Source organism: Sebastes fasciatus, chromosome 10 (genome assembly GCF_043250625.1).
Source record: "Sebastes fasciatus isolate fSebFas1 chromosome 10, fSebFas1.pri, whole genome shotgun sequence".
NCBI lineage: Eukaryota > Metazoa > Chordata > Actinopteri > Perciformes > Sebastidae > Sebastes > Sebastes fasciatus.
This window is the reverse complement of record NC_133804.1, coordinates 27766039-27791984: the sequence shown is the minus strand read 5'-3', so window position 1 is coordinate 27791984 and position 25946 is coordinate 27766039. Positions and strand designations below refer to the sequence as shown.

The 25946-nt window shown below is 41.2% G+C and overlaps 1 protein-coding gene and 1 long non-coding RNA gene across 4 annotated transcripts in view; one reads left to right on the top strand and one right to left on the bottom strand.

The window, feature by feature from the left end:
- Positions 1 to 25946, top strand: part of LOC141775665 (uncharacterized) — a 90264-nt gene that overhangs the window by 8676 nt on the left and 55642 nt on the right. The gene's annotated exons all lie outside the window — the stretch shown is intronic.
- On the bottom strand, positions 1695 to 12011 carry spon2b (spondin 2b, extracellular matrix protein). The gene is made up of 6 exons (XM_074649251.1): positions 11793 to 12011; positions 9569 to 9838; positions 8951 to 9174; positions 6818 to 7009; positions 6213 to 6399; positions 1695 to 2727 (listed from the first exon to the last, which is right to left on the bottom strand). Exons 2-6 carry the CDS (start codon positions 9801 to 9803, stop codon positions 2549 to 2551), a joined length of 1017 nt encoding a protein of 338 aa, XP_074505352.1. The 5' UTR covers positions 9804 to 9838; positions 11793 to 12011; the 3' UTR covers positions 1695 to 2548.

Below are 25946 nucleotides of genomic sequence, written 5' to 3'. Positions count from 1 at the left end.
ACCTTAAATAAACTCTCCTAACTTTCACCTTTCCACCACTTTTCTTCTCTTTGGACATAAGAGCTGCCTACCTCTTCATATCACTTGTCAGTGTACTTATTTTCTTTTTGATGAAAGAAAAGTATGTTTTAATGAAAAAAAACAACAGTTACAAAGTTGTTTAGCTCAGCGAGATGAGAAAAAATAGCGTTGGTTGCTAGGTAACCGACATAAAAGTTGATAAAGCGATGTTGGATTGAGCATTTAGGATTTCCTAACCTGAGATGAGATGTGAATCTCAGGGTGAAGTAAGATAAATTAGATAGGAGTTGCTTCTGTAATACCAAATTGTGGAAAAACCTATCTTATCTTCAGACTTAAGACAGGAAGTTTCTGTAATACGGCCTCTCGTTGGTATTAGGGCTGGGCATATCACCAAAATCTTCTTTCCCGATATACATTTCATATCTCGATAACGATATATATCACAATATAGCATGTTTTTGAGTAATTCAATAAATAAAAAGTCTATATGAAATAGCCATGTGGTAACGCCTATTTTTTTTACTCGTGTCAACTAAATACTTGAGAATTAAAAGTACTGAGTATTTTCTCATTTTAAGAACTTGAGTGTAAAATTTAATTGAAAGTTTAGAGAAAAAAATAAATAAATAAAGGCCTAGCCTTTATCGCGATAGAAACAATATAGAAAAACAAGACGATCGACATTTTTATATTGTTTTGATGATATTTATCGTCATATTACCCAGCCATAGTTGGTATGGCAGTAAAATCCATTGTTTTGTATACACGCCATAAGGTATTCTTCATCATACAGTATTTTAAACTTGGCGAATACTCTATATTTACCTTTTTCAGACTTAAACTGATGAAACTACTGTTTCATAAGGAAATCCAGAAACTGGAACTGCTGCTGTTCCTCCCGATTCTCTCTCTCAGTAATTTTCCTCTCTCTCGTCATTCAAAACGGAAGGAGCTCCCTCGTTCACCAGATGTTTAGTTCTTATTGCTGTTCAATCTGTCATCTGCAGTGTGCTTTCTATGTTACTTGGTGGGATTAGTGATTTTATCTGTTCAACATATTTACACCAGTATCGTTCACTAAAGGGCGATTTTTTCGATCTGTTTCAAATTGTGTTGTCGTGATTCTGCCAAGAATCCTTTCCTGAGAAAAGAGGTCACCTTACGTGTAACTGGTGTCTGTTCTGCCTATTAACTGGGACTCCCGCTTCAGAGTGGGATGTGCTGCACTGGACGTCACAGCATGAAGTCCTCGTGAGCTAAATCAACATTTGGTGAACTGTTTTAAATAGTTGAACACATTTATCAATTTTATGACTAACACTTCATCAGGGTGAGTCCTCGCCAGTACCGGGGCTTGAACCCAGGTCATCCAGTTTCTCTCTACATTCAATTTGATCCTGCAGCCCCAGTGTTAGTAATATGACCTTGGGAGCCCAAATGTGTGGTTCAGATTTAAACATTGCACGGAGCGAGAGGCACTAAAGAAGCATTTTAATCCATATCATTTTACTCTCAATAGACCCATGCTAAGTCCCGCCACTCGAACACAGACTGGCCAATCATAGCGTAGCATCGGTCAGCTTTGACCAGAGTCTGACAGCTATACGGCTCTTCTCCATAGAGCCTCATGCAATTTTCAGACTGGTTTTGTGGATTTCGAGAGGTATATATAAGATATATTTACACTTTATTGACCATACAGAAAACATTTTTTTGTACATTTTTAGCATTTTTTTACAAAAAACTTTGAAGTAATATCTCAATAACATAAAGGCATACAAATTATTACCTTCAGATTTCATATACTGTACACTACAGGTTAAAATCCTGTCAATAAATATATTCTTTGTCTTCAGGAAAACAACCACAATATCTCTGGGGACATTATGTTCTGAATGCAGGGAGGATCGTACATTCATTTCTATGTCTGACTCACTTTTCTGCAACTACTGTACATGTTTCCCCCTGTGGCAGAGCTGATGTTATTTGAATTTTCTGTTAAGTATTTCTTAGATATAGGGATTTTAGATCTTAAGTATCATGTATATGGATTTATTTCCAAATCTGCTTGATGGAAGCAGCTGGGAGTTATAATCCACTGTGGGCAAACAAATATCTGTGATCTTCAGAAATGTCAAATTATAATGTGAAAATGTGTTTTCAGTTGATGGCTATGTTATAAAAAGCATTGTTCTTCTATCCTCAGACAATTTAGATAATCTGCCAAAGCTGAATGGGTGTCTAATAGCTATTTTGCCAAACTTCACCCCTCTAGTACTGTCAGATCTATCAATGTGACTTGAGGATGAGACCTTTTATGCAGTTTTTCAGTTAGATTATCAATCAGACAGAGGTCAGGGAGGAAATAAGGGAGTCCTCTTCACCGTATTCACGCCTCGTGTGAATACACCGAAGACCTTTTGTTGTTTCTCCGTCTCCGTCCTTTCCTCCCTTTCCTGTCTTTCCTGGCTTTCCTCTCTCTCCTCTCCTTCCTCTCTTTCTTCTCCCTCCTCTCCTGGCCTAGTCATAAACAGTTGTCCGGGGAGCACTTCCTCTCCTCCTCCAGCAGGGGGCAGGCTAACCCGCTGTTGGCTGAGTGCATTATGATGTAGCGCGTGCGGTGCTGCACGCCTGGGTCTCCACACTTGCTTTTGCACAAGCCCCAAGGAGACCACAACGACACCTCGCAGTCCAGAGGGGTATCTGCAGCGAGAGATAAACACATCAACATTTAGGCTCGTTGGTTTGCAGCGTTATTTCTTCTTGCAAAAAAAAAGGCTTTCCTCTTTTTTCAATACATTTATTGTTTGTAAGTGGCAGATGGTTGACATTTGTGAGTTTCCTTTAATAGGTTTGAATGGAAAGGGGAGGAATTAGTCATGAGAGGGGAAACCACTGCTCTTCAACCCTTATTTGTCTTTAGAAAAGTGAACACAATAATGAAAGGGAATTACAAGAAATGGTTGCGTGCTGTGTGTGCAGCTCTTTATGAACCCATAGCTTCTCGTTAGAGATTCTTGGCAGTTAGTTGCGCTGCTGGAGGTACGTTTAATTATGACTCTTTTTAACCTTCATTTATTGGGTGAGTTTTTGCTGACCGTGCTTGCTTTTTGTCAGTTTAGTCCTGCCTCAGAGTAAACAGTGTCGAGCTGCAACGCTTAATCAATTAGTTCTCAACTATTAAATTAATTGCCAACTATTTTGATGAACGATTAATCGGTTTGAGTAATTTTTCCTGATTCCAGCCTCTTAGATGTGAATATTTTCTGGTTTCTTTTCTCCTCTATGACATTTGAGGACGTCATCTTGGACTTTGGGAAACATTGATCGACATTTTTCACCATTTTCTGATATTTTATAGACCAAACAACTCATCGATTAATCAAGAAAATAATCAACAATGAAAATAATCGTTAGTTGCAACCCTAAAACAGTTCTACCACTTAATGACGCAACTTCAGCAGATTATAGGGATTTAGAGCCTTGCTAAAGGGCACCTCAACTGTAATACAGGGAAAGGGAGCTCATCATTGAAGTGTAATGTTTAGGGCTGTCAATCGATTAAAATATTTAATCGCGCTTAATCACATGATTGTCCATAGTTATTTTATCTGTTCAAAATGTACCTTAAAGGGAGATTTGTCAAGTATTTAATACTCTTATCAACATGGGAGTGGACAAATATGCTGCTTTATGCAAATGTATGTATATGTTTATTATTGGAAATCAACACAAAACAATGACAAATATCGTCCAGAAACCCTCACAGGTACTGCATTTAGCATAAAAAACATGCTCGAATCATAACAGCTATCATTGTGCTGACTTGACTATGACTTGCCCCAAACTGCATGTGAGTGAGCATGTCTTTAAAGGGGAGACTCGTGGGCACCCATAGAACCCATTTTCATTCACATATTTAGAGGTCAGAGGTCAAGGGACCCCTTTGAAAATGGCCATGCTAGTTCTTCCTCGCCAATATTTAGTGTTAATTTGGAGCGTTATGTAGCCTCCTTCCTTGCTGACAAACTAGTATGATATGGTTGGTACCAATGGATTTCATATGATGCCAGTATCTTCACTTTAGCTTTTAAACTGAGGTAAAAAATTGCAAGTTGCATTAATGCGTTATTATTGCTTTAACTTTGACAACTCTAGTAATGTTACATCATGTTCTTTCTTTCTTCAACCTGGTGAACTTGCTGGGCGACCTCAGCCAATCTTGTTGTGAGCTTCCGTACAGCTGATATGTATCACAGACTTAGTCGTCGGTTAAAGAGTAGAAAAGCAGAAGGATGGGAGGCGGTACGGAAGCTACATGGATGGACGGTCGGATGGAAGGATGGAACAAGTCAAATTTCCCTTCACCTTGTGTGTCCATTAAGGGCAGAGGGAAGGTTAACGTGATACAGTGCTGTAAGAAGCATTTATCTTTCTGTATTTTACAGATAGAACAGGTGTTTTCTAATCTGTAATGAAAGTTGTTGCTCAAGCCCTGGGGAGATGCCATAAAGAAGATGGAGAGATTAATGGAGGGAGGAAAGGATAAACAGACAGAGGGTTAGGATGGTGCATTGGGATCAAGGCAGGAAACCCCAACAGACTCCTGGAGCCTCTCTGTTGTTTGTTGATGGGTAGTCAGGGGAACGGACTGGTAGTCTGTGATGCTGAGTCAAACCTTCACAGTCACCCTGAACACTGAATCTGATTACTGCTGTCAGCTCTACTGCCAGCTCGACACGCTATCTATCTCTTTTTTTTCCCGCCCCAAAAAACCTTTCCAGGTCAAGTCATCTGTTTAGATTTTCTGTGGTGAAGTATGTTTTTATAAAAGGTTATTTTCCCCCTCCTTGGAGATCATCAGTCACTCAGACAGGTTGTTTGACTACTGCATTGTTGGCTTTACTTCTAGTTTGACACACTCTTCGTCTTCATTTTTCCGAGCCCTCGTTCTATTCTTACTTGCAGTTGGACTTTTTATTTTTTTTACTGTTAACCACTAATCTGTACAACAGAGAGTCTTAAATTTTAACAGTCTGGGAACCAACATTAAATAAACCCAGCTTCACCTTATGGATCCATATCTTGTTAAAACATACGTGTCTGCATCCTGTTTTGGGTCGCGACCAAAACGTTACTGTGCAGAATTTCTATGTTGTTTTTCTTCTTAAAATGCATCTTTAGAGTTTTCCACTGGATGCCAGATGTGCCCCTGGCATCTTTTGGTGCCCTGCCCTTTGCTTGGCTTCTCTGGTTTCTGGTTGGAAGTAATTGAGTTTGTGTGTGGTCTGTAATGGTTCCCAAATGCTCTCAATTGAGTCAGCAAAAGACTCAAGCTCCTAGCATTGGGTGAAATCCTACATCTGTTCTTTAGAACGCACAATTTAGAGCATTTGTTTTCTTTTAAATGTGTATACTATTTGATCAGTGCAAGTTGAATGGAGAGAGGCAGATTAGTGAAGTAATAATGGACGCAAACACTGTTTACATGTCGATCATATTGTGACGGCTATGCATAAGTGCAAGTTTTTTTTTTTTTATGGTATACAAGCAACATTTTTGCTACTGGACATTTTGGTATCTTGTGGAGTTTCCTCGTAAACAAACAGTGTTATGTTTACATTCAGTGTTTCGTACCAAATGTGATTGTATGTATCTTTGAGGCCTAACAAACCATGTTGATTGCATTTCCTTCCTCATAAAACATCTGCAAAGCTAATTTTTTGAATACTTAAAATCGTTTGTTTGCTAGCTTGTAGTCTTCTTCTTTCCTGCCTTTCCTGCCACTTTGTTGTGCTCTGAACAATACTGTCGCCCCACTGTTGATCAGCAGAATAGTATGAAACTGGCGGCAGGAATTTGTATAACATTGCCTGCGTATTTGCACGTGTGAACCTTGTGCCCGTGCAAGATAAAAAGAAATGGGGACCCACTCTGTCGTGGTAACTTCCCAGAGTTGTAAAATCTTGTCTCTTACTATTATAAACTGTTGTGCAGTGTTTTGGCATCTCTTAAACCTTTAAATGTATGTTACTCAACAATAGTAGTACAAATAATTACAGCACCATTCAGTTTTTTCTTTTGGTTTGGTTTCTGTTGTTACTGATTGCTGTTATCATGAAAGCTCCTTATCCTCATCAACATACCACATTTTAGCCAGTGTGAGTATCTCTGCTCCTCAGACTTACTTATGAGCGTGTCCTCGATCTCGTTTCCTGTTGGCAGTTGGTTGGACTGCGTCGGCTCCACGGGCAGGCTGATGATCTGATTGGTCTTCTTTATCTTAGTCAGCGTTACCTTGGCGATGGGCGGCAGGTGCTTCACGCGGGGGTAGTAAAAGGAGTTGGCAGGGTGGTTAGGGAAGGAAGAAGTGATCTGTGGAGGGGAAATGAACAAGGAATAGCAGTTAATAGCAACATCCTTTTAATTATGTTAAAGAAATACATGATTTTGGGCAAGGAAGATCTTTGTGTGTTGAGTATTTAGGGTACTAAAGTGCTCCAAATGGTGATAAAAACAGTTTATACTGTCCACTATATATACAGTGTGCTAAAACGTTGCATAAGTAGAATGAACAAAGCCTTCAAGGCATTTGTTTTATTGTCTGATGTCAAATTGATTTGATTTTGCTTCTTGTTTATACTGTGCACAAAAAGTGGTATAAAATAATATGCACTTCCTTGTCAACACTGGTTTTATCAAGCAACGTTAAGTTCATGTCCCTGTTCACGCGATTAGTGATTTCTGGCTTTGGATTGATGGTTGTTGTTGCTCTTGGCTCAGTCTGACCCACCTGTGTGATTTTGTCCTGTGGGATGGTTTCAAAGTTGGGAGAAGAGAAGGTGAACCCGCTGTCAGTTCCTGCGTCGTATGGGAAAAGCTCCAGCGACACATTCTCTTTCCAGTGGTCGCCGTCACACAGCTCAACGCTCTCCACGCCCACAAACCAGTCCGGGCTGGGAATGAGACGCACGATAAACGACAGCTGCAGACAGAGAGGAGGAAGTAGACCGTGGGGAGGGAGATGGAGCGTAGAGAGAGAGAAAAAAAGAGAAAGACAGGGAAATGAGGAGGTGGGTCGGAGTGAGAGATGGAGATACAGAGAGAGAGAGAGAGAAGGAGAAAGACGTGGATGGGAAAGAGAACAGAAAAGAGTTACTATTTTGTCACCATATATGATTTGGTCTCAGTGTTTGTCAGTGGATAACTGTTTGACCTCATGTTGTGACAGTTGGGGTAAAGCCACAAAGGAAGGAGTGGGTTATTGTGCTCTGACGATGTACAAAAGATTAGACAGTAGTGATTGTGCTCTAGGCAGTTTAACGATAGCTTCTGGCTAATGTCACTTATTCATCAGTCCTGTTTTGGACTAGCGTTATCCATTGCACCCACTTAATTAATTCAGTTTTGTCTTGTATCGCAAATCTTTTGTAACAAATAGAATAATAAAATGCATCGGACTCAGTGTGCGAGGTTTCTGTCTGTTATGTTTTTTATTGGATGGCGGAATAAAAAAACTCATCCAAAAAGTACAGACTTTGGTATGCAAAGACCTTGAGTCTTCAGCCCCCACCAACACTGACTCAAATGACTATATGAAGCTCCCTCTGGAGTCACAAAAGGCTTTATACAACTTTTACATATGATGTGCATAGTTGAGTTCCCCTTTAAATCAACCATATGTGATATGTATATCATCTGGTAAGTTCTTTCACTGTTATAATGTGTTCAATTCGATGCCTGTATCATCATACTAGGGATTCATAGTCTAATAACTCATCCACCTCTCTACATGTGGTGTTATTTAAGTACCAGAGAGGGCTACAGTTTTTTGTTGGTGAGCATCTTTTGTCTCCAACTGGCCTATTTCCATTTCTCTCACCTCCAGACACACTTTCTCCTCCTCCTATCCACTCTGTCTCGTCTCTTGTCCAAACCTAACATTGTGTTTGGTCAGACGTGTCCCCGACTTAATGACCTACCCAGAGACTCATCAGTAGGAAGATTAACAGCCAAATCCTGCAGGGTTTTACATAATTTATAGAGACATAAATTAAGCTTGTTACATTTCGGAAGCTCTCTTTAGGGTGCAGCATATGGAAAAAAACAGTCTGGAGCTGGTTTTATAGTAGCATTAACTGTTTTGCTGCATCAACCTACTTAAAAAGGCACAATGTGGCTCTTTCTTAATATCTAATGCTTTTTATGATCAACTGTTAGCAGAAGTGTGCCAATTTATTACTTGGCTAAAAAGACACTTGGTGCATTAAATAAAAATGTTAGGTAATTTAAGTTTATTTAACAACCCTGGTCTTATTTTTATAGTTTTGGCTGTTGTTACTCACAATTGTAGTGCTGAGACATGCAACAACCTCAATGGAAATACATTCACAATAGAACTCACAGGGGTAACCACACTCCTGATCTACTTTAACCCAGGTATGTGAAATACTTACCTGGAAGTTAAACAACAGTTAATGCACCCAAAATGTCCATAATAACTGTACACTGCTCAACTAGTATTGTGGGTCAAAGTTGTACCAATGAGGACCTCTGTAAGGTGCAATGGATTCTTACAACAATATAATAATTCTTACAAAGACTTCCATTTTCACTTCTAAATAATCTGTTTATGAAACGGTCAAACTGGAAATCTGCATGATCTGTGCACTTCGTTGTAAGACCGTGTCTATTGTTAGTAAAATATTATTATGTTGATAAGAATGATGGCTAAAGCTACACATGAATATAAGGAAAAAACTCTCTATGGTCCAATAAGACCAACTGTATGATTGGCAACATTTTTAAGAAATACTTTAGCCCTCTGACCTTAAAGAAAGCATCACCTTGTTGTACATATTGAACCACATTGAAGACCTCAATGCCCCGACCCAGACTGAAGGAAACCAGGTGTTTAGAGACTTACATAAGAGTGCCTGGCGAAGACCTCAAACTCGGTGTTCGTCTGGCCTGTGCCTCCCGCAACAGCGGGAGCGGAGAGGATCCCATAAACACTCTGGATGCGTTCGCCGGCCGCCTCTACTTCCTTCATGAGCATCCAGGCCTCGCCTTTCTCCGCAAACTCCCTCAGTCCATTGCTGGCAAAGCTATTACGCTGCCACATGTGGTAGTCAGAGCTGTGGGTCACCCCTAAGAGCAGACAGAGAGGGAAATGAAGTTAGTGGTTGCAGCAGGTATCAGTCTGCAGTCAGAAGAGATATACAGTATATATATATTAACTGCATTAGTCAGTTTATATCTCTGCAAAAGGATATAAAAAGAACGGTTTTATTTCTTATTTGTTGATAGTTAATGTTTTAGGTGGATTATTGAGATTTCACCTGTATTGACACAACAATCGGTGACATTCAATGGGAAGAAACATTTGTCATTAACTTCCTGTATACTGATCTATCAGGGTATTCTCTGAAGGTAGTTTTCTACATTAGCTACCTGTTACTCACCCAGTATACTGTTATACACCTGCTGCCAATACTGTGACCAATGAGAATACAGTTTTGACACCAGCTTGATGTGCACTTACCAATGAGGTTTGACCACTGTGCAGGGGGACGGTAGACAGGAAACTGTTTCGGGAAAGCTGCCCGCGTCCACTTGCCGGAAAACGTTAGCTTGTACTGGGCCGGTTCTGAGGCTGTGCACATGGGGACGTCAGTAGGAACAGGCATCGAATGAACGCTTTGACCAAGTGTCAGCATCACGACCATCAGGTGGTAGAGTGCCTCAGAGATGGAGAGGATGTTCGTTGTGTTGTCCATGATGATGAGGGCTGATTTGGGGGAGGATGAAGGACCTGAAGGGGAGAACAAAGAAAGGAGACAAGTCAGTAACTTTTCTATCAAGCTGAGTCATCCAGCTGCAAATGTGTACAGGTGTAATCGCCCCATAGGTGTGGACGATATATCGAATATACCTGATGTATTGCAGCTTGTTCTACGTCAGATGTGGTAGATGACTATATCGCCAACATTGAGTGTAAATATTGACGTTTTTTTATGAGACTAGCTTTGGCGTTTCACTTCTCTCCCACAGACGCACTCCTTTGGTATATAGAGGGAAGCAGGGAACAGGGAAAGAGCCTGGAGCGAGAAGAAGTGAAGCGCCAAAGCGAGTTTATACGTGTTGAGGTCGGAAAAGGTGATGGAAGATGCCAGCCTCCACTTAAAAAAAGATGTTACCGCTTTTAATAATCACCACGGTCTCTGATCACATGAGACATACCGGAATTTGAACTGCCCGTGGGAAGAATGAACTTGCAAGAGTCTGTCCATTCTGGATAAAAAAGCTCTGTTTTTGCACGCCACTTATTCCTCCGATTGTTGTCTCTTGTCTCGTCTCTCCCGTGCATCAGAATGCACAGATTTTATTGGCTGAGTAGCATCACGTGAGAAGATCTACAATGCATGCACTTGGTCTGTGAGTTTCCTGGGCCGCTAAACCAGAGCTGTAAAGGCTAGAAAAGCTGCGCCGGTTAATATCGAAATTGAATAACTCTCAATAATTTATTGGTTATAGGTCATATATATATTGTATATCGCGATATAGCCTAAAAGTATCGAGATATTATTTACAAGCCATATCACCCAGCCCTATACTACACACTTTTTCATACTTTCTGCTCTGCTGTAGCTACACTCCAAGAGGTCTGATTTAGGGTACTTTACCAACTGCTACCATAAACATTTATTCTAAGGATTCAACTATTTTAGTCTGCCAAAGAGTATTTCTATGTACACATTCTCCACTCATTTTGACATCAGTTGTCCTGTCAGATCTTGTACATGACAAGACTGACAAAGAGTAGTGTTGAAAGGGCAAAGCGTCTGGCTGCAGCATCAGCGTCGAGTTTAACAAGTGGTTCATGTGAGTCACTCACTTAAAACGCTCTCAACTGTTTTTCCGCTGTTTAGACTTGTTAACTCATTTAAGCAGTGTGGGATTGGCAGATGGAGCTCTTGCGTTAATTTAGGTGCAATTGGTGAAAGTTTGGTGTTTGTTGTAGTTACAGTCTGGTGAGCTGCACATTTCTGCCTCAAAGAGTAAAGCTGACTTTCTCTAACTTTGGATATCTCGTCATATCATCCTCAGCAGCTACATGGAGCTCATCCTGCAACCTCCCTGAACTCTTTCACTGGCTCTTGACTAGTTTTCTCTTTTAACAGTATGATTAAAAAGTCTTGTGGACAGTTCCTGATTAATGGGGAGCTAAATGTTCCCATGTGGGACATTCATTTTCTATGAAGCACATCATAGCAGCACATCTTTGCCTCTAAGAGGTATATACATGAATCACATTCAAATAGAGTGATGTGCAGTTTGCATAATCAAGTAGACCACTTAATATATCAAATTCTGCTTAATGCATAGTTTATAGATGCATGGACTTGCTATTTTTACAAAGATTTGCTCTTAATCTAATCATTTTTTATTAAATGAAAGTGGATGCTATGCAATTTACATATTGTCACAAAAGTAGAGCAGACATTTGCATTTCACTGCAACACCAATTCCTCCTAAATATAACACACTGCATCCATATAAAATCTGTTAAATCCACACGAGTCCAACACGTGTTTGCTAACACTATCTGAGTTTGTGATGATTGCATACAATTCCCTGTTGCAGAAATAATTGGCACTAATTATACATGTATACTTGGGTAGCCCTATATAACATTTGCATGAGTGTAAGGCTCTCTGTGCTGTCATGTGGCGACAGGATGGAGATGTGGTGCAGAAGCTACTCACTGGTTTTGCTCAGGGTTCCAGATGAATGGAGGGCTGCAGCAGATGAGTGGAGAGGAGAGAGGCTGGAGGTGAGGAGAAGGGGAGAGGAGAGCGCTGGATGTGGCTGTCGAGAAGAGTGACTGCGAGCCTCCAAGTCCTCTTTCTCCTATTTATGTCCTCCAGGAGGTTCACCCCTCTCTTTCCCTCCTTTCTTACCCCTCCTCCCCCCTCTTGCTCCACTCCCCCTCTTCACTTTTCTTTCTATCTGCTTGTCAGTGACTTCCCTGCCCCCTTCATGCCCTTTGACTTTGGCTCTCCTTCCTCCACTCTCCTCCTCCTCTCTCTCCTCCTCTTTTTAAGTAGCCCATTAACTGGCTAATGTGTTCAGCAGTTCTGCATGCGCTGCCAGGGGTCCTGTGCAGCTCCATGGGTAGGGTGTCATTTCCCAGTGTGATACTGTATATCTCTATACCTGCAAATATGACTAATGAGGCTAATAGTGTATTTCTAGAATTCTCTAACGTCTCTTGGTCACGTTTTTGAATTGCAGCTGAGCTGCTAGATCCAATCCCAGCGCTGCTTTTTAACTCACGTAGGAGGTTATACTGCCTGTGTCACAGTCAATTTACATAACTCCTTTGATGTGTTTTTTAAGGCTTCATAAAGTCGGCCGAGTTGAGGTTTCATCCAACAAAATCTCGAGGAATAATAGGCTTTAAGATATAAACACACATTGTGTTTGATAGAACTGGGTCAGGATTTAGCAGACACCTTACACCTTCAAAAAGGTGTATATATTACTAATGAACCTGGATTATTACAGGACACAATCAGTGATTTATTTCATTTACTTCAGCATTGAAGAACAGAACTGCACCACAGATTTTTTTTTTTTTAATTTTCGACCATCCTGGCAGCAGTTCACTTCATTTAGTCATTGTTAATTATTATTTTTATTTTATTTTCTTGATTAACCAGTTTCTTTTTTGTCTAAAAATTTCCAAAAATAAGAAAAGATACCTTTAACAGTCTCCAAGAGCACGAAATGAAGTCTTAAACTTGCTCTTTTTGTCTGACCTGAAACCTCAATTCACAATGAAGTACAAATAGAGAAAAGTAAAAGCAAAAAACTCTAGTTGCAGATACATTTTCTCTTGATTGATTAATTGACTAGTCTTTCTACATCGAAATGCAGTTGCACAACTTATTTGGAAATCTCTTTGGTGGTGATGCAATGGACACTCCCAGCATTTTAGATTTCAAAGTTGATTCCCAAAAAGAGTTGTACATGTGAACTACATTGTGAAAATCGAAAGATAAGCCGCCTTCACATGATTTGCTCTTCGCTCACCACGAGGTAGGGTGCAGAGTCTTGCAGAGGCAAACCACGTCACAGGTATAATATGTGTTCAAAAAGTGCACAAGGAAGCTACTTCACTGTCTCTAGGCCACAATAACAGTTGTAGCTGTTATTGCATTGGTTGTGCTCTGCAAGGTCAGCAGCAACTGAGGTCAAAGTGAAAATCATTTTTACTTTGAGCGCAGCGCTTAGTGGCAATTTCGAGCTGTACGCCACGCCAAGGGTAGTGCTTCCACCTAGTCCGCCGGCACCGCTCTCCCCATTGGAAAACAATGGCAGAACCAGCGCAGAGTGATTTTACCACTGATCATGTGTAGGCGGCTTTAGACAGAGCAAAGTAGGGCAACACCCGAATATTCGACTATTCAGATATTCGTTCGTTTGTATTCGGTTTCCAATTTTGGGATTGGGATATTTTTTTAAATTTTTTTTTTAACCCCTTTAGGATTACAAACATGCATTAAACACACCAAACCTTTTGGGAAAATGTTTTTTATTGAACAACAATACTATAGAATAACAGAATTCTTAAAAATGAAAGCCTTTAATTGAATCGAGGGACACAAGTTGCAGCGTTATGCCATCTCTCTCAGCCGAGAGCAGAGAAATCTCTGGCTGAGTCCTTCCCGAGTCATGTTATGGAGATGAGCCAAGTCAGAGCCCTCGCCGCCGTTGCTTGTGTCGGAGGAGTGCGCTGCAGGTTGAGCCTCCACCACCCACCTGGCCGAAGCTTAGAATATTCGCTGTTGCTTACTACCAAAGCTCCGAAGCCCCAAAAAATGGTATTCGGGACAGTCTTAGATCAATGTGACATAGTCATTTATTGCATAACAAAGGTTGCGTGTCAGCTGCTGACTGTACAGTATGACTTTAGGATGTTGAGGCAGGTGTATTTTTTACAAAAAACTCTTAACTTTGTACAGCTGTTACCACAACAAACTACATTTTTATATTCAAAGTGAGGCCCACAGCAATGCAAAAAGCAGTGCATTAAATTTACAACAGATTATCATCGTTTTGGCTGTAATGTCTTGCAGTCCTCCTCACACTTTTTATACAAATAAACACAAGAAGTAAACAAACTCACAAAAACAAACATCGCTACAGGCAAGAATTTACGGCAAATGTGACCACAAACACTTGTTCTGTAGAAAACTCTGGTTCAGGCTGGACATGAACAGACGATGCAGTGTCTCCTGAGTGTTTTACAGTGTGTGATGTGTGACTAGCAGCTGCAGTTTTCTCCCAGATTCTGTGTTGTGAGTCTTTAATCTCAGAGCCAGGTTATGGAGGGTATTTGTGTGTGTGGAGGTCGGGGGTGTGGTGCTTGACTTACTGAACCTGGAGGTGGCAGACAACACTCCACACACACACGTACGTGCAAACACAAATATGTGCCAGGATGCTGAATCAGCCCACATCTAATGATTTCCATCTGGTCACGTTTCTTACAAACACAAACTAACACACCTACACACACACAGAGCAGTCGCCCTAAATCTACTTCTCTCAATTTCCAGAATTTATAGTTTAGACTTCAGAGTCCAGTCTGCTTTCAGTCAGTGGCATTTGAAAAGGGAAAGTTAACTCCCAAAATGAGAGAAGGAAGCAGCTTGAGCAACGGGGGCTGAAGTGGGTGGTTTTCACTTTTGGTCCTGGGACACAGAGTACTGCTGGCTTAATTCATGAGGACACTGCTGCAGCATCCTGGATCAAGCCCCTCAATCCCAACCAAATCCTGGTCTGGTGCTCTGTTGCAGACCTCCGACCCTTGAATTGCTGAATTGCCCCACGGGGATCAATCAAGTTATTATGAGTAGTAATAGTAGTAGTAGGTATTTTAATGACATTTAGACTGGTAGACCTGCCAGTAGACAAAACAGTCTCCTCTCAAGGTCCAGTTACACACTGAGGGGTGAACTCACAAAGGATGGATTGCAGCCGTTGATAGCACCATGAATTGCGCATCACTTACCACCGCAATCTTCCCCGTCTCAAGGTCCGATTGACAAAATATATTGCCCTAATGATATTACAGTGCAAACACGGCCATAAAGTTTGAACACAGTAGAACAATGGCAGAGAGAAAAAGCTAAATTTTTCAGACCACCAGCTACAGGTCCTGACCAATGAAATGCAGAGGCGTTCCTCAAAACTTCAGGCTAGGAGTTTAAACATGACAGAGAGAAACGCCTTATAGATTTGCTTCAGTTACCACCAACTCTCTGAAGACGCCAATAATTTCACTATAACATGTGTGTGGATATTAGTACTGATCTTTGTGAGTTGGACGGTTTTTGCAATGAGGCTCATTTGCATAGAAAAGGGCCAATTTTGTTCCAAATGTCTGCATATTACCTCATTTAAATATCACAAGAGCACCGAGACACTATTTGCTTGGCAGCACAGTTAGGGGTGCATTTTACCGCTGCGGTTGCTTATGGTTTCTTATTGTCTTATCTGTACAGGTCTAGCGGCCGAAAAAGCCGCGCAATCCTTTTGCAAATTTGCCCTTCAAGTTTGCTCAGTTGTCATCGAGCTGTCAACGTTTGAACTTGTTCATCAGCTCCATTATTCTGAGCACTTTTGGAACTTTTCATCTTAAAAGTTGATCTTCACATTTCATTCTTGACTTTGAAAACACTATATTTATTTTATCATATGTAGGTATGTCAGTTTCGGTTAATTATGCTTTCGATAGCCTGACGCCCATCAACCGGTAACTAACCGGTTCATTTTTAAGAAGAAAACCTTTTCTTTTACTCTGGCACTCCATTGACCCAATAAGCTTTGGCGCCTCATTTTCGAAGCGCTATATCCATCCAATTTTAAAGTCAATTTATTGTCACATTTTGATCAGGTCACGGGTGCTGCGATCGACCGGCCACCGATCAGCTGATTTGTTCTAAATAGTTTGATTGGTGGTTTCTATAAAGGCCGATCAGAAGAGACAATCAGATGATGCATCGGTTCTGTATTGAAATGTTTACAATAGCCTTCTCATTTATCACCTGGCGCCTTGGACTCGGAGCTTGCAGCGGTGCGTCCTGTCTGAACAGCTCCATTGGTTAACATGTTGAATCAACACATAGGCCATAAATTAACCTACAGTCCGACATGCATAACTGGTCAAAAATGTTCTCGGTGGTTAACTGATTAATGGTAAACCGTTGACATGTCTAATTTCTCAGCCATTCTTCAACCTAAATATATAAATATTTGATACCTTGCTGCCTGAATGTGAGTGAATGTTGAATCTGTACACTGAAGTCACATTTCCTGCCTTATCCCCTGTTATTGTTTGGGAACTGTTGTTGATCCAGAGAGACGCGTGACAGACTCTCATACACTATCCACGGCCTCAGCTTGTGTTATTTCATTATCGCCTCCATAACTTCACATGTGAACGATGGCCTATATTTTGCTTTATGTTTTCAGCATATGACTGGAAACGTAAAGGCAGGTTTTAAAAACACGCTGGAACCGGTCTGAGATGATGGCGTGTTTGTGTAGGAAAGTGACCAGTCGTATGTTGTTTAAAAGGAAGCTGTAAAGACCTGGGGAGAGGAATATAGGTCAGGAAACACCGCCAGGGCCTCTGGCCAAAGAGGCCAGACTGCTGCGGCACGTGTCTGCTATAACTGCAGTTAACTGCAGTTGGAGTTGAGGATGTGGGTACGTAATGTGGTTGGAAGCTGGCAGCACTGTCGGCTTCCTATATATTTCAGGGGTAATAACGATGATGTGTGCATTGAAGGGGTAAATACCATATCTCTACATCTGGCTGTAGTCTGGAGTTCAGTATAATGGTTGTGTTCATCTGAGACATAATGCTTCTTAAATGAAAAAAATAATTTCGTTGAAGCATTATAGGAACATTGTGTAATATTTCGGAGGATCAGAAGCAGAAATGGAATATGATATTCATAACTATGTTTTCTTTAGTGTATAATCACCTGAGAATAAGAGTCGTTAATATCTACATAGGAAGCGGGTCCTCTTCACGGAGTCCGCCATGTTGCACCGCCATGTTTCCAGAACAGACAAACCACACACTGTTAACTTCTCCTGCTTGGGCTGGTGTTTATAACTCCTATTGCGGCTGCTCTCTCCCTCTCTTGCTTCACCACTCACTTCCTAAATTTAAGCAAATATCTAATTAGTGTTAATCGGCTGATTGGGATGAATATTGAAAATGAAGTGTCCTGAGTAACCTGCATTTCCTACAGTTATTCGTAACACTCTTACGGCACTGGGAGGTTCAGAGCCAATATGAACTGATCTGACCTGAACTGATGAAGTGTCTGAATTGGAAACAACCTTTGGCAAAATAAAAGTCTGTTCAAATGTTGGTTTTTGTAGAGTGCTGCTCGTGGTGCTTCTTACATAATTCAAAACTCAGGCAGTACAAGAAACCCCTTTTCTCCTAGTAAACATGATGACGTATTATTGTGGACGAGCCTAAGTGGAGGCAGAATAATTATCTTAACATGTTAGCAAACGCTAGCTAGTACGTTTTGTTGGATTGTTTTTTAAACAATGGCTGAAGCAAATACGAGTTTCTCTGAATATATACAGTCACTCTTTGAGACCGTGAGGGTTACTGGAGGAAGTTAACAATAACCAGCGGGACCAGATTGGCTGACCCCTACACGCTGACACAATGTACACGCCTGATAGAGAAATCAAGCAGCATAGTAAAGAGGAACTGAGGGCGTATAAATCTTTGGATGCCTATAACTTTCCTGTAGAAAAAGTTGGCAACAGCTGCCTACACTGCAAAGCAACCCAAAAAAATTCATTCAAAAACAGTCTTACAATATCGGCGTTTCAGAGATGGAGAGTAAATGTTGCTACAGTGGAAGCCGCTTATAGTGATCACGTCTGTCCGGGTCAAATTGATCACTATAAAACCAAATTTGTTGTTGTTATGCATCATTTCTCATGCAGATAACCTCTAATTGATATTTGTATATTTATTACATGAATACAAAGTAACTAAACGGACCGCTTCGCTATTTATTGGCTCTTTTCCCTCACTGAGGGTGAGGCATTGCCGTCTTTGGCTGGCTTTGCAGCGGGAGCGTGCATGCAGAACGTCGTACCTTTGCCGGGGCTCCTCGTTCTCTCACCCGGTAGCGGCATGGAGGGAGACGGGCGCTGGCCTGCACGAGCTGCCAGCGCTGCGGTGCCGATGAACCGGTCGGCAGAGTTTCACTTTGGGGGCATTACGTGACGAGAGCGACTTCGACCTCAGGTGCTTTCCCCATGCACATTGATTTTTTATTCAGAGAAAATGATTTTCATTTTCCCGTCATTATTTCAATATGCCAGCCTCAGGTATCCAGCCCGAAAGCAGACGGTCTGCGTGGCAAAGAATCACAGGTGTAAAGTAAAAAACAAAACAAAAATTCAACTAACGTTAGTCTAACGTAGTTTTAAAATGATTTTCCATATGTATTCATGCATGAAAAGACCCAAGTTGAGCACTCTAAGCAGACAACCTGATTACTATAAGCAAATTATTTAAACAGCGTTTGTATAGGTATGATTCTGTCCCAAACTTTTTGATCCATAAAAGTGGTTGATCACTGTAACCGTGATCACCACAAGCGGTTTCCACTGTAACAGTTTAGCTTCTGCTAACCGCAGCCAAAGGCTCAGGGCTGTGGCTACTGTTAGCAGAAGGCTAAACCATTAGCAACATTTTCTCTCCGTCTCTCTAATAGCTTAGCCTTCTGCATGAGCGGTGACCTCACCGCTGCGGTGACCAGCACCAGCAGTGACGGCTGAGGTTAGCTGAAGGCAAAGCTAAACTAAACTATTAGCAGCATTTGCTCTCCATCTCTGAAACGCTTCACCGAGATTGTAGCTCGTTTGTCATCTCAAAGGTATGCGATAAAATTTAAAGTTGGAGCCATACTCCTTTAGATTCTGGCACCCAACAACACAGCAAGATGACATTTTCGAAGTGTAACTTTAGCTCATTACTCTGAGGTGATTCGTGTTCACCTAAAGTCTTACCTTTGTTTTGCCTCCAGCTGACGTCATCATGACGTCGGCACAAAAGGGTCTATACTTGGCTGCACCCGCTAACCCCACCGGTGTTTCATATCTATAAAGGTTGTGAAACAGATTCCATCCTTTTTATATGCAGGCACAAACTTTTATTGCCAAGAAATATTATCCAAAAACTGGTTTACAAGCTGGACTGGATGGACTTTGTTGCCAGCTAACATCGTTGAACTTTCTAACAGAAACTGGAAGTAGAGCTGAACACATTGATTTCAGTGACCGGGTGAATATCAAGATGCTGAAGGCCACCGAGGGGCCACCACTTGTCAACCCAAAGGACCGGTCAGCCTGTAAACAAAACAACAGACAGTTTGTTGTTCTTGGGGTGATGGCCAGCGTTGCTATGGCGACAGAATGTGAGGTCATTGTTTTTAACTCTGGCTTCGCTTCAGAGAGGTTTGGCACGACTGATCACAGTGGATCTGGAAATACTGATAAACAGACGTGCGCACGTGGACACAGAAAGAGGTCGAGTCATGTAATGTGCAATAAAATACACTCACGCACACACACACACACATTCATACACATGCATGCAGTGGTTCACGTAAAAGCTTGCACACAGTAAATAAAACAAGTACAGTCACATGCCATTCATCATGAATCAGTCACTCTCTCCCTGTCTCTCTTACTTTCCCTCACACACACACACACACACACACACACACACACACACACACACCTGGTCTTAGCATTCAACCGTTTTCACACTCTTCTCTCCCCTTACCTCCACTCAGTGTATCCCCGGGGCCTTGTTAGAGCAATAATCACCCCCTGCTTTCCGGGAATAATTTCCTCCACTGTGTGGGAGCAATCTGTGAGCATGTGCATTCATTTGCACGTTTCTGGATAACTTGTGTGTATGTGTGTGTGTCCCCTCTAATGGAAGCTGCAGTTCGGAGCAGAAAGCAGGCCAATGGTGAAAGTGGCTCACTCCAGTTTTTGGCTGGAGCTTAAATAGTGTTTATGCTAGTATAACGTTTTCTGTGATTGCTGTTGTGTTTCTTTATTCAACGTTGAATTAATATTTTGTACTTCCACTGTAAATATGCTGCTGATTTCACCCATGTAGGCCTTAATATTGGCTTCTTTTAACCCTCTGAGACCAGCAATAATCCCATTTTTGTCTTTTTTAGGGGGTCTTTAGGGGGAGATAGCAGGTCAACAGTAGATGTCACATAGAAGTGGTGTACATCATCTGAAAGCTGGGAACCTGAAGATTAATTTGAGATGCAGCTCAGCACTGTGTGTCAAGTTTTTCTAGTCATAAATAAACATGAATTAATGGCTGTGCTTATCCTGGAGGTCACTACAGGTCATTTAATATAGTGAGGTCAAGTTTTGAATACAGGTTGAATACAGTTGGGCTCATTGGATCCACAAGAGTCTCAGCTTTACAGTGATACCCAATTTATGCAATTCCAAGACTGTTTAGGGACCCCAGTAGGCATAAATATTCAAATACACCATTTTTAGAAAAGGAGAAAATAACACATTTATACTGTAAGTTTTCATTCACATATCTTGAGGTCAGAGGTCATGGGGCCCCTTTGAAAATGGCCATGCCAGTTTTTCCTCGCCAAAAACCAGCCTAACTTTGGAGCGTTATTTTGCCTCCTTCCCGACAAGCTAACATGATATAGTTGTCACCAATGGATTCCTTACGTTTTCTAGTTTTATATGATATATGTACTCACTCTAGCTTTAAAACTGAACCTGCTATATCCTCTGTAAAGACAGTAAAGCTGGTCAGGATCGGGTCTCGAGGGGTTAATGTTGGTTGTAGAGGAACTCAATCACATAATCGGTCTGACCTGCCTCAACCCTGTGATGATACATTATCTGAGTCCTACCGTTTGACTCCACAGAAGCAGACTGTTTGTACTGTAACTGACTTTATTGAATGTTTGTGCCATCAATCATCCAAACCCACCACAGTCAGACAAGCCAGTATTAGATGTCGAGACCAAGGCGGTTTATATCTGAGAATTATGGATGAACAGCTCTGGTCCAGGGTATTAGGTGACCACAGAGTATTAAAACACAAATTCAACTTGAGGAAATCACGGCTGCTGAGGCTGCTGTTCTCGCTCCCCCTCAGTCGTTCTCGTGTCTTTCATTGGGACTGGCTGAGCAGTTGGCACCTGGATTGCATTGTTCAGTTTTCGAAGAAAGGCTTTTAAAAAGCTGCACAAAGCACATTTGCACATGGGCAACTCCAAATGGCAGAGAGGGGTCATGTGGAGGAGAAGATCTAATGCTGGTGAGTGAGCCATCACTGTCGTTTAGATTTGAGTGTCCATGACCTTTGCCAGATTTCACTTTGGGGAAATAGGCTACTGGAGTAGAAAGGATAATAGTTAGCCCATTTTTCCTTATGGTTTAAGACTTTTTGGTAGCTAATGTGGGCCTGTGAAGCCCATTGAGACGTTGTGGTTTTTGGCAATATAAGTATATTAAAGGGACTCTCTGTAAGAATCAGAAATCGCTTGTTAACAGTGACACCAGTGGCCCCTAAGTCAGTGACAGTCAGCGTCCTGTTGCTCGCGCTTGTGCTCGCACTACCGATGCACTAAGTGGAGTTGAAGAAAATAAAGGTTCTTCAAATTAAGAGCAGCTTACAGTCTCATTTTTTAGGTTAGGTTACAACGTGTTCATACCTTGGCAATTAAGGTATGAACCAGTTCCCATAATGCTTTGATATAAAAAGCAAGTATAATGTATGATGTTGCCATGGATTCAGTGAGTTATGCAGTGGGCTACAGCTTGAGTCAGTACTTTTAGCCTCTTAGTCTTTTGGCACCATTAAAAGTACGCCGAATTATATATTAGTAGTTCCTGTTTGCAATGTAACCAATGATGTACCGACAACTATCGACCGACTTTGATACTGAAGACATCTTAAAAAAACGCAATGATTCTTAGGCAACTTCTGGAGTTATAAGTAGCGTATGTTTTCTATTATTTGTGAGCGGATTTAGGGATGTTTAATCGTGACGGACATCGAAGATAAGGATATCCTCGGGAAGTGTGAATCACACTGAATGTAAATATATTTATATCATGTTCGTTTGTTCAAATTTGACTGAGGTACTGAGAGGAGTGTGATTTTTGCAGCCATTGGGCGCTAATTGTTTTGAAGTACCTTAATTGAAGGACCTCTCTCGTGCCCCCCAGGAGAGGCACACCTCACAGTTTGAAAAACTCTTATCTTCTTTTTTTAAAGATTATTTTTTACTCGCCGCAAAAGGCCGTGGGTCGGATTCGAACCGGTGCTGCTGCGGTAAGGACTCACCCAGGATTGGTGTATTTGTACATAAAACTCTTCTCTGGTGCAGCTTTCAAAAGTGGTTGGGCCGCCAAATTAGGTCACAGTAGTTCTTTTCGATGGGCCCCTTTAAAATGGAGCACTCTTATGGTTTTAATGAGGCATGGTCACAGGTTAAGAGGAAACATTTACTTTAAGTCTGGGTATTCAAGTGACGTGATACATAGCACCGAAGGTCATCTTATTTAAAAGACTGGTTTCCTGTGGGTGAGACTGGAATACTTGGGTGGGAGATTTCTGTGTACTGTATCTCCAGCACCTGCACAGCAATTATATCTGCCTTTCAACCTCTTCATTGTTGCTTATGACGGGGTGCAAAAACTCTGTTGTGTGGTTGAAAGGACTGTCATGTGCTTTAACTAATAGAGTGTCTGGAGAAGATACTAAACTAGAGACTCAAGTATTAACATTTGAGAGGCTAAATGCAGCTATTTTTGACATTTTAGCTTAAAAAAATGTCTTTAATGATTTTAATAAGTGAAGAGGCCTTTCATTTCTATCCTGGATTTATATTATTTATTACTTTTAATTCTGTTTTTATGCTCTGTATGGAATTGAGTCTTAACCTTGTCGGTTGCTTCAAAATGTCCTGAAATAGGGAGTCTGATTTTTTATTGCTGTTACTTTGGTTTTATGTCTTCATATTCTTCGGTCTTTATATCTTTTCTTCCGTCTGACTGTATTTCAATATTTTACCCCCTGCTGTCTGTCTCTCTCATCCAGTGTAGACAGCTCCTCCTCCCTCCTTCACAGCCTCTCTGTCTCTTTTTGCCCTTTTTCTTCTCTCTGACCCACTAAAGTGAGATCCCATCATGTTTTTCCCATCATGCTCTCCTCCCACCCTGCGGTAAGGCGGTGAACCCCCGGCCGGAGGTATAAAGGACATGATTTACAGGGCCCCTCCGCAAACAAAAAAAAGGGAAAAAGAAAGAAAAAAACATTAAATGAGAGATCAGTTTTCCAGCACAGTAGCCTCGTGCTTCAGTGCCGGTTTCACTCTTCAGAGTTTTGACTTGAAATATGGTGCTCCGGCTACGACACGGTGTGGTCCAATTTTGTGAGGTTGCAAAAGTGCCAAAATGTAATTCCACGGGAGAGGAAAAAGTGTGATAAAGCTGGTTTCAGTTTTCTCTGTGTGTTCTGTTGACACGTCTGGATGGAGTGACAGCGAGATCCAAACCAGGGAGGAAGTGGGAGCAACAGTTAAGCGTTAAGGCCCAAGGCTGCGGTGTTGACACATTGTAATTCTTTGTTTTATAAGAAAGCATGGGATGTAAAGTCCCAATTAAATCAAGTCTGGCTTTTTCATCTTGTAAGCCAGTTCATACAGTTTAAAGCTGATGGTGGTGTTGTTGTTTTAAATTAGCCCCTTGCAAAACTTGGAAGAGGCAAAGTGTGTCATGTTGCTGGGCTGTTGTTGAATCTGAAGTGAGAAAATCAAAACATTTTACATTGGATAGGACGTTATTGGCACTGTCAGTGTGAGCAAATGCAATAAGCATATCAATATTTATCAAAAGCAAGAGTCCCAGGGCTGGATTTCTGATAGTCTGCCAACACAGATGGATGTTTTGACTGAAAAATATTGCACAATGGCTGTTCAAATCAAACATATTTTGAATTACTGGAGCAAGAAATCATTTCTTATTATTCAAAAATAATACCACTGTTTTTCCTGAGAAAGGTTGGAAGCATGTCTGCGTCATCTTTGGGTCGTTCACTAATCGGAAGAGTGGCGGTTTGGATTCCCGGCTCCACCGGTCACATGTCAAAGTCTCCTTGAGCAAGATACTTAACCCCAAATTGCTCCTGAAGGCTGTGCCATCGGTGTGTGAATGAGCATTTAGATTAGATCCTGATGGGCAGGTTGGCACCTTGCATGACAGTCTCTGCCATCAGTGCATGAATGTATGTGTGAATGGGTGAATATTGACATGTAGTGTAAAGCTCTTTGAGTGGTCGGAAGACTAGAAAGGCGCTATATATAAATGCCATTTACCATTTACCATCTTTTTCAGAAACAACCTGCTTCGTACTTCCACAAATTTACATTCGGGTGCTTTCAAGCATAAACAAAGTCTTCTGCTATTGACTATGGCCAACAGAGCAGATCCAAGTTGATCATACAAAACCTCTAATTGCAATATGAATGTTACACTAAAGAATACGGATGTCATGAGAACCGATACTTCGGGACCAAGTCGATGCCAAAATTCTACACCTCATCAATTCAACAACAAATCTGTGTTGCAATTGGAAGAATGAGAGCTAGGTAATGTTAGCTGTTAGCTGGTAGGCAGCACAGTCCTGCGGAGCTAAATGGCTAACGTTCACGGAGGTTGCATTGAGTTAATTATGATGCATTCAAGCTCTATTCAGTAAAAATTTGTATTGGGAGAATTATGTTATCATGATGTGTTCAAATGTAATCTTAGAGTTGTTTGAAAGAAATGTTTTCAGAGCAATATAAAATAGATAATAGAGATGGAATTATACCCCGTTTAACTTCCTTACACTAGCTCAAAGTGTTTTTTATCATGGAATCGAATTCGGTATCGAGAATCGTGGAATTTCAGTGATATTGGTATCGACTACTAAATTTCTGGTATTGTGACATCCCTACTAAAGAATCAGTCCGAGGTTAGTCTAAGCTATCACTGAATCTAAGTGCTGTAAACTCAGTTGTCTGGAAGTTAGAGCATCAGGCTTGTGGCTGGAAAGTGACTAATTTACATCCTGGACACAGTTGAGAAGAAAAAATGAACAACAGTTTCCACTCCCTGAGCAACTGAGACGTTTTATTCCCAACTGGTCTGGTGGAGCAGGTCCATAGTCAGTAGGAGAAGACAGTGTTTACACTGGAAAGCTCCCTGGTGGTTGTGTTTGAAAACGTATACCTTCCACAGATTTACTTTGATATGACTGGCTAATGAGGTGAATTAATGGAGTGAGAATCTAACCGCTAAATGCTGAATTTATTAAGTTCTGATATTTCGCCTCCTGCCACAAAACGGTGGCTGCATTTCATTGAGCCTTTTTTCTCCCACAAATGTTCCATATCGTATTTACTTCATCAAAGCTGGACACCTGTCCTGCCGCGCCAGTAGCTGCAGTGGTGACTGTTACACTCTGAGTAGGGAACAGAAATAAGAAGTATTTGCATTCAGTCTCATGAAAATTTCACATACATCTTTATCGTATCATTTTGTATTCTCATGATTATATACTTCTTTACTTAAGTAAGATTTTGAATGCAAGACTTTTACTTGTAACAGAGTGTTTTTTAAATTGTGGTATTGGTACTTTTACATAAGTAAAGTATCTTAGTACATCTTCCTCCACTGGTATTAATCAGTGACACTGGCTCGGTGGGTCTCTCCCTGCCTGCACTTTCATCGTCAGTGGTGAATGA